Raw genomic sequence first — 13,693 nt, forward strand, 5'->3', positions numbered from 1 at the left:
GGAGCCTCTTTCTTTCTCCATCTCCACCCCTTCCTGAATCTGGACCATTTGGGTTTCTCTAAACAGAGAATCACTTCTAAGTGCTGAAGGCCAACAGGATTAGGCAATCAAGGTTGCTGGAGGAGGAAGCACCAACTGACTACATTAACTCTCCAGGCTTAGGTTTACCATGAGCTTTATGTATGGCCTCATCCACCACCAAATTACTTCATTATTATTATTCCTAAATTCTTTGTTTCTGCAAGTAGCTTTCCCCCCTTATTTATGATTATTTTTTATTACATCCATTGAAACACATATTATAAATTCAATATTTAAAATTTTTTTCACATTTATGATTATTTCTGATTACATCTATTGAAACACATATTATGAATTCAAAATTAAAAATTTTTAAAAACAGAATATTTTAAAAAACCAATTCACTGCAGTTATTAGAAATTGGAATATCTTAAACTGATATCCAGTTTTTTTATGACTCAGTGAACTACTGAAATTTTATGTAATGATATTTCTAGAACTCAGAAAGTCACGTTTGCATACACATTTTTTTCCTTGTTATATAAGTCACTCATCAGATATATAAGTATTTGCTAAGGCCTGAGTCACGTCTATCATTTTCCTACACTATAGTGACCCCATAAATAAATAGGACCATACATACCATTTACAGGCTTTTCTCCTCTGCAAGATAAAGCTTAGCAAAAGGAAAAGGTCACCCACAACATACCCTAACTGGAGGACCCCGCCAGGTGACACTCACCTCGGAAGGGGTTGAGCCTGTCCACCAGTCCAGTGATGGGACGTGCAGTGAGTTCTGGCTGCAGAGGCTGAGGCATGTGCAGCTGCACCTGCTCACTCCTGTCAAGAGGAAGAGGCAATTAATCCTGCTGGTGGCATCACCATTCAGCTGAACATTCTTCCTCAAAATCCTTTTGTTCACAATGATGGTACAGAATTGGGCCATTCTTAGGGAATCTCTCTTACTTTTCTTCTTTGCCTGCTACCAGCCCCATTTCTCAGAGGTACTTGTCTCTATTAACCAATTCTGGGGAAATCTAGTCTTTGCCTTTTTAGTTCTTATTGATTGTGAAATATTAAACCATAAGTGACCGTTCTTTCAGAAAAGTCTGTATTAAGTATGACAATACTCACATCCCTCAGCCACAGAAGGGAAAATACTAACTTCTGATTAAAAGGAACAGGAAGTTATATTCTGACTGTGGGTGGCAACCTATCAATATGTTTCTCTCTCACATTGAAATTTTCTTTCTCTGTCTCTTTTCTCTCCCTTCTCTCTCTAGAATCAATAAACATATTCTTGGGTAAAAATTAAAATAAAAGAGCAGTGGCCAAGGTGTTCTTATATTAAAATCTTACATTAAAATACACAAACATCCCTGGCTGGTTTGGCTCAGAGTTTAGAGTCAACCCATGGTTCCATTCCCAATGAAGGTCATACACCTGGGTTGCAGGATTTATCCCTGGCCCTGGCCAGGTATGTAAGGAAGGCTACCAATCTATGTGTCTCCCTCAGGTCGACCTCTCTCTCTCTCTCTCTCTCTCTCTCTCTCTCTCTCTCTCTCTCTCTCTCTCTCTTTCTCTCTCTCTCTTTCCCACCCCTAGGTCTCTCTCCTCCACCCTATGCTTTACTCTCAATAAAAACCTATTTAAAAAATAATAAAATAATAGAATTAAAACAAAATAATAATAGTAAAATCATAGCAACAAATAAAACATTTTTTATATAACAGGACATAGTTAAAATATTTCCAAATAAACACAATAAAATATTTCCAAGCTTTTGGACATTTACTAAAGTCACTAATTAGTAAAATAATCCATTCTATCTGTTTGTAAGTTAAAAATAAAAGTTCTTGATGTCCATAAATGTACTTATAAAGACAGTTTGCAAGGGTTAGTTTGTTGGGAAACTGGTGACATGATGAGGTTATGTTAGTAGAGGTATATTTAGGGAGATTAGCAAAGGTGTTGCTAATCTTCCTTCCACTTATAAGAGACTAGCTCTATGGAGACCTCTCAAATTCAATCACCTGGACAAAATGAATGTGGTCTTCAGAGACTCCATATAAGGAGCCAAACTCACTGTTTCCAGAACACAGGGAGTGTGCTTGGAGCTTACCTGGTCTGGAGACTTCTGAGAGCTACTTCCACCATGCTGGGAAGGTTTGATCCCTGAGCGGACCTCTTTGTAGTAATACTTGTCCAGCAAGCAATGGTGAGTTTAATTTATCAGCAAACTAAGGTTGTTTCTACAAAATCACATTGTTTTCCAACTTTGGAAAAATGATTCCATTATTGTTTTGTTTGGTCTGTGTTTTGGAATGAAATATGATGACTAATTTTAGTTCCCTGGTTCTATTAATCCTTAGTAGTTCCTAGAACTCAGAAAGTAGTTGCCAGATATCTTGTGGTTTTGTACATGGTTGTAGATTCTAGAAATTTTTGAGGAGTATTTAATTCTATGTCTAGTATACATCACACTTTCTACTCAACACATGATGAATGTCTATGTACACAAGAGGGATGCTATTCTATAATATTTAGTGAGATAAGCATTCAATGATTTGAAAAAGTAGTTACATGTTTCAATATTTCACTTTGAAGTGAAGTAAATATTTCTTAAGCAAAACGAGTTGTATGATTTAAATTCAAAATTTGGAATAGTCCAGTGGCCTTCCCACATACCCTTTAACCCAGCTATACCACCTTTAGTGATCTTTCCAATAGAATTTTCCACAAACAAGAATATACACAAAGGATGTATTTTGTAGGATTTTCAGTAGCTCAATAAATAAAATAATAGGAAGTAAATTTCTGAAATATTTGTTAACATATTAGTAGTCGGTTATTCAACAGAAAATATACTATAATCACTCATATAATATATGTTATCTTGTAAGTGTTTAACTAATGGTTTTTTATTAACATTCTAAAACAAATACTTTCTTCCACATGCATAGAAAACCACAGTACTGAATTATATGAAAGAAAAAAAAAACTCACTTGATATTAATCAAGATCACAGTGAGTGGCCTTGAAGGCTAAATTTTCAATTTATTGCTAATATAATCAGAAATATTAAAATTATCAATGCATTGAGTTAGAGAAGATACACTTACTTCCAGGGCACTTACTCTGTGGATGGTCCTACATGGTAAACCTAGAATGAAACAAGGAGACCTCTTATTATATTTCTTAAATTTATGGCCATATTTTTTAAATTTATGGTCATATCAAATTATGATAGTTTTTTAATGTGCTGACTCATTTAGGCAGAACTACAAGGATGGGAAAGAGGGAGCAATATTTTTTTTTTTAACACACATACCTCTTGCCTAGTTATTCAATCAAAGGCCAAACTACTTGATGCTGTGAGGAGATAGCAGATGTAACTAAAGTTGCTTATTTTGACTGTGAGCCAAATTTTTTTGACTAAAAATTTCTCAAGTCCTGACTTCATCAGCTGAAGTCCTTTAAGGAAAGGCGCAGACCAGTGTTCAGCAAACTTGTTAGTCAACAGAGCCAAATGTCAACAGTACAACGATTAAAATTTCGTTTGAGAGCCTAATTTTTATTTATTTATTTATTTTAAATATATTTTATTGATTTTTTACAGAGAGGAAGTGAGAGAGATAGAGAGCTAGAAACATCGATGAGAGAGAAACATCGACCAGCTGCCTCCTGCACACCCCCTACCAGGGATGTGCCTTCAACCAATGTACATGCCCTTGACCAGAATCGAATCTGGGACCTTTTAGTCTGCAGGCTGACACTCTATCCACTGAGCCAAACCAGTTTTGGCTGAGAGCCTAATTTTTTAAACTTAAACTATATAGATAGGTACATTGGTATTAACTTAATTAGGGTACTCCTAAACTGGCCTTTGCTAAAAACTCAAGAGGCCAAAGAGCTGCATGTGGCTCACGAGCCTTGGTTTGCCGACTACTGGTGTAGACAACACTCCAAACATCAAATGGGTCTATATTGCTCCAGAAACTCCTCACGGACAGTGACAAATGCTTTGTCCCATGACCATTGGGTTCCAGTCTGCTGGTGATTTCTCTTCCTGACTTACTCCACCACAGATCTCACACTTGCTTACCTAGCCCCTATGATCGTGAAGCCATTTCTTTGTAATAAATCTGTATATAGATCTCTTCATATGTGCTTCCATATTACTGGTTCTGCTTCTGTGGTTGAACCTTGATTGACAGCACTGATAGATCCTTCTTCACTGCTATGACAGTCTTGACCATAAATCTTGTGGTCCATTGGCAAAGAACTCTTGTCTGGGAAATATTAGGCCCTGCCCAGTGTGGCTCGGTTGGTTGAGCATCATTCATGCACCAAAAGGTTTCTGATTTGATTCACAGATGTGCCTGGGTTTCTGGATCAGTACCACGTAGGGGGTGTGTAGGAGCCAGTCAAGATATGTTTCTCTCTCCCTCTCTGCCTTCCTCTCTTTCTGAAAATCAATAAAAAACAAAATATTAGATACCTCCTCCCAAATTTCCTTCCTTCATTTCATTTTCATATAAAAACACATAGGTATTGCATAACAAGAAAAATATAGCCAAAACCAGTTTGGCTCAGTGGATAGAGCATCAGTATGCGGACTCAAGGGTCCCAGGTTTGATTCAGGTCAAGGCATGTGCATTGGTTGTGGACACATCCCCTGTGGGAGGCAGCTGGTCAATGTTTCTCTCTCATGTTTCTAGCTCTCTATCCCTCTCCCTTCCTCTCTGTAAAAAGTCAATAAAATATATATTGACAAAAAGAAAAAAGAAAAATACAGTCAGTCCTTCCTCTTAATTTGCAGGTTCTGTAGTTGCAAATTTGCTTATTCACTAAAACTTATTTGTAATCCTAAAACTAATACCCGTATTTTCCGGTGTATAAGACGACCCCCTAATTTTTACAGTTAAAACATAGATTTAGGCCTCTATTCACTGTGTAAGACTACCCCCCCCCCCCCACTTCAAAGAAAATACTTATTTTGCCGTCAAGATCTGCAGGTAATTTTTGTGCAATTTTGGTCTTTTGCCCCCGATTTTCGGTTGACATTTCAATTTAGGTTTATAATACATCTTAAAGTATGAAAAAGTTCCTACAAATTCTGACTGGACTCTGAATTTAATTGACAATTCTGATCTTTTTACTTTTTTCCTTATTCGGAAATGAAAAGCACCCTAGTTGATTTGGCTTTGTGGAGAGAGTATTGGTGTGTGGACAGAAGGGTTCTGGATTTGATTCTGGTCAAGGTCATATACCTTGGTTTCAGACTCCATCCCTGCCTCTGTTCTGGGCATGTGCATGAGGCAACCAATCAATGGGACTCTCTTACATCCATTTTACTCTTTGTGTGTCTCACGTTCTCCCTTCCTCTCTCTGAAAAATCAATGGAAAAATATCCTGGGGTGAGGATTAAGGCAACAAAACAAAATAAAAGATGCTTTCAAGGGAAAAGAAATGAAAAGTCAGCTCCTAGTACGTGAAAGTAATGTTAGTAAATTCAAATGACTAAATATATTTTAGTTTAAAATTAATATACTTTTTTATATTTAAAAAAAAAGCACAAGAAAAACCTTAAACTTTTAGCTTATATTTTTATAACAGAAATATGGATTACTTATAGGGAATAATACTTTTAGAACATTCACTTTACTATTATAGTGATAATATATGTATATTTAAAAATTATGTTACTTCAGAATTTATATAAATAGAAGTTAATTTAATCCTCAAGAATTCAAAAAAGGACAATTTCTTTTCTAATGAATCTTCATTGGTTCAATTTGTATTTGTTTGTTTCCTTATTTGTTTGTTTTAAAGGAGAGATCTCTCTCCCTTCCTCTCTGTACAAAATCAATAAAATATATTTAAAAAAAAAAAAAAAAAAGCTGGGACCGGTTTGCTCAATGGATAGAGCGTTGGCTTGGGGACTGAAAGGTCCCGGGTTCGATTCCGGTCAAGGGCATGTATCTTGGTTGCGGGCATATCCCCAGTAGGGGGTGTGCAAGAGGCAGCTGATCGATGACTCTCTCTCTCATCGATGTTTCTAACTCTCTATCTCTCTCCCTTCCTCTCTGTACAAAATCAATAAAATAAAAAAATAAAAAAAAGAGAGAGAGAGAGAGCTAGGTTTCCTTGACCCTCTCTCTGAAGTCATTTCATAGAACCATTCTGGCCATCTTCCTCTCAGATTTATTGGCTAAATAGATTTGTGGGGTAAATCTCACACTTCCATACTCACTAACTAGTTACTGAAAAGAAGAATGGGGACAATTCTGATTGATTTAGAACAACTAAGACCAGTAATAAAATGCTGTATCCCACGTCCTGGAAATGGATATATTTGTATTAGGATAAGGACTAGGAACTGAATATGTATGGTTATGTGAGCCATCTAGTCAGAATTATGTCTGCTGTGAAGCCCAAGAACTCTTTCTGGGCTCCAGATTTTCATCTGCGTCATGGCATAAATAGGTGGTCTTGCTTTAGTGAGTATTGCAGACATCACTACCCTCATATAACTGTTCCGAAGCCTCTCACCAACCCATGCCCAGAAATGACCTGTTGCTAATTCTTCCAGAAACATGGATGGCATCTTGCAACTCTTCCAGAATAAACTCATCTGCTCCATTTGTAGAAACGGCTTTGTAGACCCCATCACCATAGACTGTGGGCACAGCTTTTGCAGGCCCTGTTTCCACCTCAGCTTGCCAATCAGGTCAGTTCTTTATCACTGCCCTGAATGCCAGAAAGAAATCCAGCAGAGAAACTTTCACACAAATGTCTGTCTCAAGCAAATGGTTCTCAGTGTCAGACAAGCCAGCCTCTGGCATTTCCTGCACTCTACTGAGAATAAGTGTAGGATACACATGGAGGCAAAGCAGATCTTCTGTGAGGACCAGAGGAGCCTGTTCTGTTTGCACTGCTCTACCTCCCAGGAGCATGGGGCTCACAGACATGGTTCAGCAGAAGAGGCGGCTGAGCAACACAGGGTAAGTGATGCCCTTTTGGACCCACTTCTCTAAAGTGGATATGAAATTCCTGTGGGTCTGTTTCCTTGGGGATGGGATTACTCCATCCAGGTGTAATCTCTGCCCTGGAATTCCTTAGTGTGAAGTCTCCCAGATTTCACAAATATGTGATGTAAACAAGGCAATTCTATAATGATTCCCTGTTTTCAATGGCTATGATTTATTACTCATTCTGTGGGTCCTCCCTCTTTGGGGGCTAAATGTTACATTGTCCTCTTCATTGGCTCTATTTGACTCTTGTGGTTCTTTTGCAGGAGAAACTCCTCAAGACAATGTGCTCTTTATGGGAGAAATGTCATGAAAATGACAGAAAGCTGAATGTGGAAACTGTCACAATCTGTTCTTGGGAGGTTGGTATTTGCTTTTCTCCAACCTGCAGATTGAACATGGGGTGGTTGGATGAGTGACTTTAAAATAGTAACTTCCTTTGACACTATACTGTTCTTTAGGATTCAATATGGGAAGGGTGATCAATGGGAAAAGGTTGTTTTCCCTCCATAGATATATATAGTTGGGCTCTTAGTCAGGGCTTCTAACAAAACAACAGTTGTCATACAAAGCATGCTGATTTGTTCCCTGGATAAATAATATTTATCAATTCTACACTAAGAACCACAACAGACTGGGACATTTCACAGAGTGCCATATGTGGAGGAAAGGGGTAAATAATAGGGCATAGGAAACATTTGGCAGCCATTGAAAATTCAGATGAAGGATCTGAGGCAGTATAAACATTAATGTGAATGTTGTTGGAAAAGTAGTATTTGAAAACAGATGGAAATTTTCAGGAAGAATGAACAGTGTCCCCAATCCAGGGAAACCCTGAACTTAACCCAAAAAATTAATTTTGAATATATATATATATATATATATATATATATATATATATATGCCTAAGCGACCAAACCATGTAGGACTGGTAAACTGGTTGCTATGATATGCACTAACCACTAGAGGGCCCATGCTCAACACAGGAGCTGCTGTTGGTGTTGAGTGGGCTCCTGTGACCCCTCCCCCTGGCTGGCCAGCCAACCTCCTGTAGTTTCTCCCCCTTGCCAGCTGGCCAACCACTTGTGATTTCTAACCCTGGCTAGGAAGCCCCCCTCCAATCTTCCCCAATGGGGAGGGTGGCTGGCTAACCTACCTCAATTCTACCACCTGCTAGCAAGCTCCCCCAATTGGCTGGGATCATCATCCAGGCCAAGAGACCCCACCTGTGCATGAATTCCTACACCTGCCTTCTAGTAATATATAATGTCTGAGGAGAAAAGTGATGAGAGATGAGGGATACATATAAACATTCCAAATATAGACCCTGGTATCTAAATAAAAGGAGATGTTTCAACACTTTGGGAGAATTAGAGAATAATGGATTTCCTAAATATGGATGTTTATCTTGAAGGTGTGATATCTATTATAAATTTACTCAATACATATTTTATGAGCACCTTGTCTGTATCAAAATTGATCTAGAAAATAGAGCAATAAGCAAAGTAGAAACTATCCTTGCCCTGATAAAGCTTATACTCTTCAGGGGTCCTCAAACTTTTTAAAGTGGGGGCCAGATCACGGTCCCTCAGAGAGCTGGAGGGCCGGACTATATGAACTACTAATTCCTACTGTAACACCTCGGCTGCACTCACTGCCCAAAAAACCTGGCGGGCTGGATCAGACTCCTCTGTGGGCCGCATGTGGCCCACGGGCCGTAGTTTGAAGACCCCTGCTAAATCAAAGGGCGAATAGTCAACATGTATATAGTATAATACATGAGGCATGATAAGTTCTTTGTAGAATAATAATGGAGTTGAATAATAAAGCAGTAAGGAGAAAGAGGAATACAGGAAGGTAGGGATGGCAAATGGGAGTATGAGTTCTAAATAGGATTAATATCAGAGAAGACCTCACTGAAAATTTCACCTTATAAAAAACGATCTCTGAAGAGGAAGGCAACCACAAGGGTATATATAGAGAGCATTCTAGTTGAAGAAAATAGCACATACAAAGGTATTGCAGGCAGGCATATTGGGGGCAGTTGAAAAGCCAGAAAGATCTGAGGGAGCATCAGAGTGAATTAAGAAGAGAATGAAAGGAACTAAAATCAGAGACAATGTGAGTCAGATTGTCAATGAAACCTCCTCAGGATAGGATTAAGCTGGATGAAATGCAAGGGGATGAGCATATCAGTCTGAGGTCACAGCATATAAAATGGGTTGAAGTAATCTGCTCCAAATTTCAGAAACCAGGCTAACTAGAGGCTCCTAATTCAATTAATATAAATTTGAATTGCATGTTTTATGGATGAACTGTGTTGTCTCCTCACACATATTGGCTGGAACATATTATAGAAATCACACATTTTTTTTTTTTATGGTTATCTTATCAAAGGCTTCATTATGAACGAAGTGGATATAATTGGTTGGTTAAAATTATATGGAAAAGAGGAATGAGAACATGTGGATTCTGAACCTAGGCAAGACTGAGGGTTAAAGGTTAAGTATACGTGATCTTTATCAGGCAAAGAAGTATGAATGAGATTCAGTAGGAGATGAATGAAAGCGTTCATGTTTTGACTAACTCCATGTCTTTGCAGATTTATGTGACCTCAACACGGGAAGCGATCAGTGCTAGATATGATTATTTGCCTCTATTTCTCCCTCTGGAAGAGCATCGTCTTTTAGAGAAACTGCAAAGGGAAAGCAAGGAGATTTTTGACCAACTCAAGGCCAGTGAAGCCAGCATGGCAAACAAGAGGGAGCTTTTAAGAGGAATGTATACAGAGCTGAAGGAAATGTGCAATAAACCAGATGAAGAGCTGCTCCTGGTAAGAATTCAGAAGTAGGATACTGAATGTTCACCTGCAAAGGCATTTTTTTCCCAAAGGAAATCCTTCTCTTTTATGGCATTTGTTTCCAAAAACCTATTTTCATAACCTCAATTACTTTGTTGGGAGGGTATCGCTCCTCCAAGGAACCCCACAAACCAAAGATCCCCCCTACATTATCCATAAGAAACAAAACTAATTGGGATTTTAAAGGAATCCTGAGTTAGATTCCCCCTCTAAAAGTCCATGATATAATTATAGACATGGCAATATGGAGAGCTTTGGGAATCTGCACATGCATTGCTGTCATTTTTGGGTGCACCCACATTGGAATTAGAAAAGATGTCAGATTTTTAACCAATGGTTACGTAATGTCCCAGCTGAGAGGTTTGCGACGCAGAAGCAAAACACGGAATCCAGGCCATTAAAAGGGAGGAAGGTTTTAATCTGCACTCCCGGGCGAAGCTCTCTGGTCCGAGAGTGGGCCAGGGAAGTGCATGCCAAAAAATGGCATAGGTACTTCTTTTATACAGCTGTTTAGTGAGGGGAGGGTGGAGGGCATGAGAGGCATGGAATTCCTGCTTTGGATCAGGGGTCTAGGAAGGCCCTAGGAAGGTGCCAGCTAGCCAGCTATCTTTGTCACCATCCACCTTGCAGATGCTTGCATCGGCTCTGAGCTTCCCCCCTGCCTCAACCTAACAGGTTACAGGAATGCACAGGAATTCCCTAGCCTTATTCCTTCTTCACTTGCCCATGGAAAGTCTACTGGAATCAGTCTCCAGCAGGACATGAACTTATGATAATATGGTAACTTGGGAAGAGGAAGATATGTTTCCCAGAAGAAACAGAGGAGGGAAATAATAACTTCTGTAACTATTTCAAAATTGCCCACCAGAGTTCTAGAGGGATTGAGCAAAAAATAAATAAGAGAAAGCATAAAATAAAATAAGAGAAAACTAAAGGGAAAAAAATATCCCATGGACCTAGTGGAATAGTCATTGGTAAAAAGCACTAAAACTTTCTATTTTTCTCCACAGGATTTTGGAGACATATTGCAAAAGTGAGTCTATACCTTGATACCAATTAATGTTCTTTCAGACTTTTCACAGATATCAGGCAGTATATGCTAAAGTGAAGGCAGAACTTACTGGGATCTTGATAGAATTTTTTCCCGTATCTATTTCCCCCTCCCCAATTCCATGAGATGTGTTTTCATTACCATACTGAGTGATTTTGTTCAGCAGTTTCAATGGATAAGTTGAAAACAAAAGCATCAAAAAACTGAATAAAGGAAACCTCTTTATTCCCAATTTCCATTTTAGTTCTCAAAATCCTACACGTATGAAGGAGAAGCTGCTAAGTTTTTTAAGTGATGAGAAAGTCAAATACCTTAGAGCACATGTGTCAAACACAAGGCCCGCGGGCCAAATCCAGCCCGCCAGGCCTTGCAATGTGGCCCGCACCGCGCTGTCATCACTGCACTCCGCTGTCAGTTTATGACATTGTCAGTTTATGACTGTTCAGTAAACCATTCGGCCCGCGATTTAGGCTGGATTTTAGATTTTAGCCCCTTCTCTGATTGAGTTCGACACCGCTGCCTTAGAGGCAGAGCTAGTGGAATCTGGGGTGAGAGGGTCGAGAAAATACCCAGCAGTGAGAAACCTCTGTGATTTGTTGTTCTATACATAGCAGTTGACAGTCCTGAAAAACAGATGAAAAAAAATTCTGTAAGCAAATGATGTGATGCCCCTAGAACCACTTGCCTAGGGAAGCAGATCCCCCTGCCTGGGAAAAGTTTCACAGCCTCTATGTTGAGAGTGTGCAATAGGCCAATTAGTTTTCAGAGAACCCCATCATTTCCAGATGGAGAGCATGTCAGTGGAATCCAGAATTTCCCTCTTGAATATCCTCAAGGACATAAGAGACTCAGGATCTTTGCAAATTCCTAGACAATATGAGAAAGGGTTAGATTGAATTCTGGTTCAAATGGACTTTTCATTAGACTTGAAAATGAAGGAACTATTTAGAAGAATTATTTGGCAAAGTGATACTTCAGGTTTTCAAATTTATGGATTTAAAAAATTCTATTGAAGTATTTTATACATGAAAATAGTGGTTTTGTTTGTTGACTGAGAACACAGCAACTTCCTCTTCCTTCTTGCAGGAGTGAGGCACTATGTGTGCACATGCCCCAGCCTGTGAAAGCAGAGCTCACTGAAGTCACTGTCCCTGGGATGATTACAAGGTTCAGGAACTTCAAAGGTAGACTCATGGGCCCATATTTACATTATCTATCCTGTGTTATTAGAGCCATGCAGGTAATCTGCCCTCTTCTATTAAGTATGTTACTGTTTTCAGACATAAGTGGATCATTTGACTGTATAATCCTTTCTAAGGGAACACATCTTTACAGTCACATTTATAATACCAAGAGTGAAAGGTAGTGAAAACAGAAATATGATTCAGACTCATACATAGTGAGTTTCCTATAGATAAAGGAATGATGTCAATAATCAATAGTTTAATAAATGAAATAATGTTCTGATTTAAGGTTAATTATCCAATTTATGTATTAAATAAATAAACTGTACATTTATTTAGTATATATAATTTTCAAATGCTAATAGCATTTTTGTGTGATATATAATATACTAGAGATTATTTGGTTTCTTATATATTAATTTATAACTACAGGCCTGGTGCACAAAATTTGTGCACAGGGATGTGTGTACCTTAGCCCAGTCTGAACTCTCTCCAATCTGGGACCCCTCGAGAGACGTCCGACTGCTCAATTAGGCCCGGGCATAAACGGATAGTCAGATATCCCTCTCTCAATCCAGGATTGCTGGCTCCTAAACACTCTCCTGCCTGCATGATTGCCCCTAACGGCTTCTGCCTGCCAGCCTTGATCACTCCCTAACTACTCACTGCCAGTCTGATTGACACCTAACTGCTCCCCTGCCAGCCTTATTGCTGCAAACTGCCTTCCCTTCAGGGCTGGTTTCCCCCAAATGGCCTACACTGCTGGCCAGGTCACCCCTAACTGCCCTCCCTTGCCAGACTGGTGGCCCCTAACAGATCTCCCTGCCAGCCTGGTCACCACTAACTGTCCTCCCCTGAAGGCCTGGTCCCCAACTGCCCTCACATGCAAACCCTGTCACACCTAATTGCTCTCCCCTGTCAGCCTGGTTTCCCCCAACTCTCTTCTCATGCAGGCCTTGTACCCTACAACTGCCCTCCCTTGCAGGCCTGATCGCCCCCAACTGTCCTCCCTTGCAGGCCTGATTGCCCACATCTACCCTCCCCTGCCTGCCATCTTGTGGTGGCCATCTTGTTTCCACATGGGGGAGGCCAATCTTGTGGGTTAGAGTGATAGTTAATTTGCACATTATGCTTTCATTAGATAGAATGGTCATATAATGTAAAAATTTGAGTTAATATGTAAGAATTAATAGAAGAAATATTTTTATAAACAACAAAGTAAAAACACACCAAAATTCAGTTTACTCATAATCTGAAGAGGTTAATGTTAAATCTCAAAATGCTGACAGCTCAGAGTCAGGACAGAGGACAGAGGGACTGGTGAAGAGTTTGCAAACACCATTTTAACAAACTACTACAATGGACATAACTTGGATTTTCATTAATTTATCTAGAGAAATGCTTGACTCATGGCAAATCTTCACATCTCTTCCAAAATGACGATGTTATTATTTAGAAGAAATGATCTTCTGATTCTAATTTTTTACCAATGGAAGACAACTAAAGAATAATATGCATTGGGCATTTTTCTATGAAAAGTGAA

At 39.1% G+C, this 13,693-nt stretch overlaps 1 protein-coding gene across 1 annotated transcript in view; it reads left to right on the top strand.

The window, feature by feature from the left end:
* Nucleotides 1–6,905: 6,905 nt before the first annotated feature.
* The window catches only part of LOC311627630 (tripartite motif-containing protein 51-like), a gene marked incomplete at both ends in the record, with an annotated part of 31,216 nt that continues 24,428 nt past the window's right edge, over nucleotides 6,906–13,693 (top strand). The window contains one exon of the mRNA XM_084894124.1: nucleotides 6,906–7,028. Within this exon, the coding sequence (XP_084750250.1) occupies nucleotides 6,906–7,028 (123 nt within the window). The remainder of the gene's footprint in view (nucleotides 7,029–13,693) is intronic.

Source organism: Pipistrellus hanaki (genome assembly GCF_964339955.1).
Source record: "Pipistrellus hanaki genome assembly, chromosome: 9".
Classification (NCBI taxonomy): domain Eukaryota; kingdom Metazoa; phylum Chordata; class Mammalia; order Chiroptera; family Vespertilionidae; genus Pipistrellus; species Pipistrellus hanaki.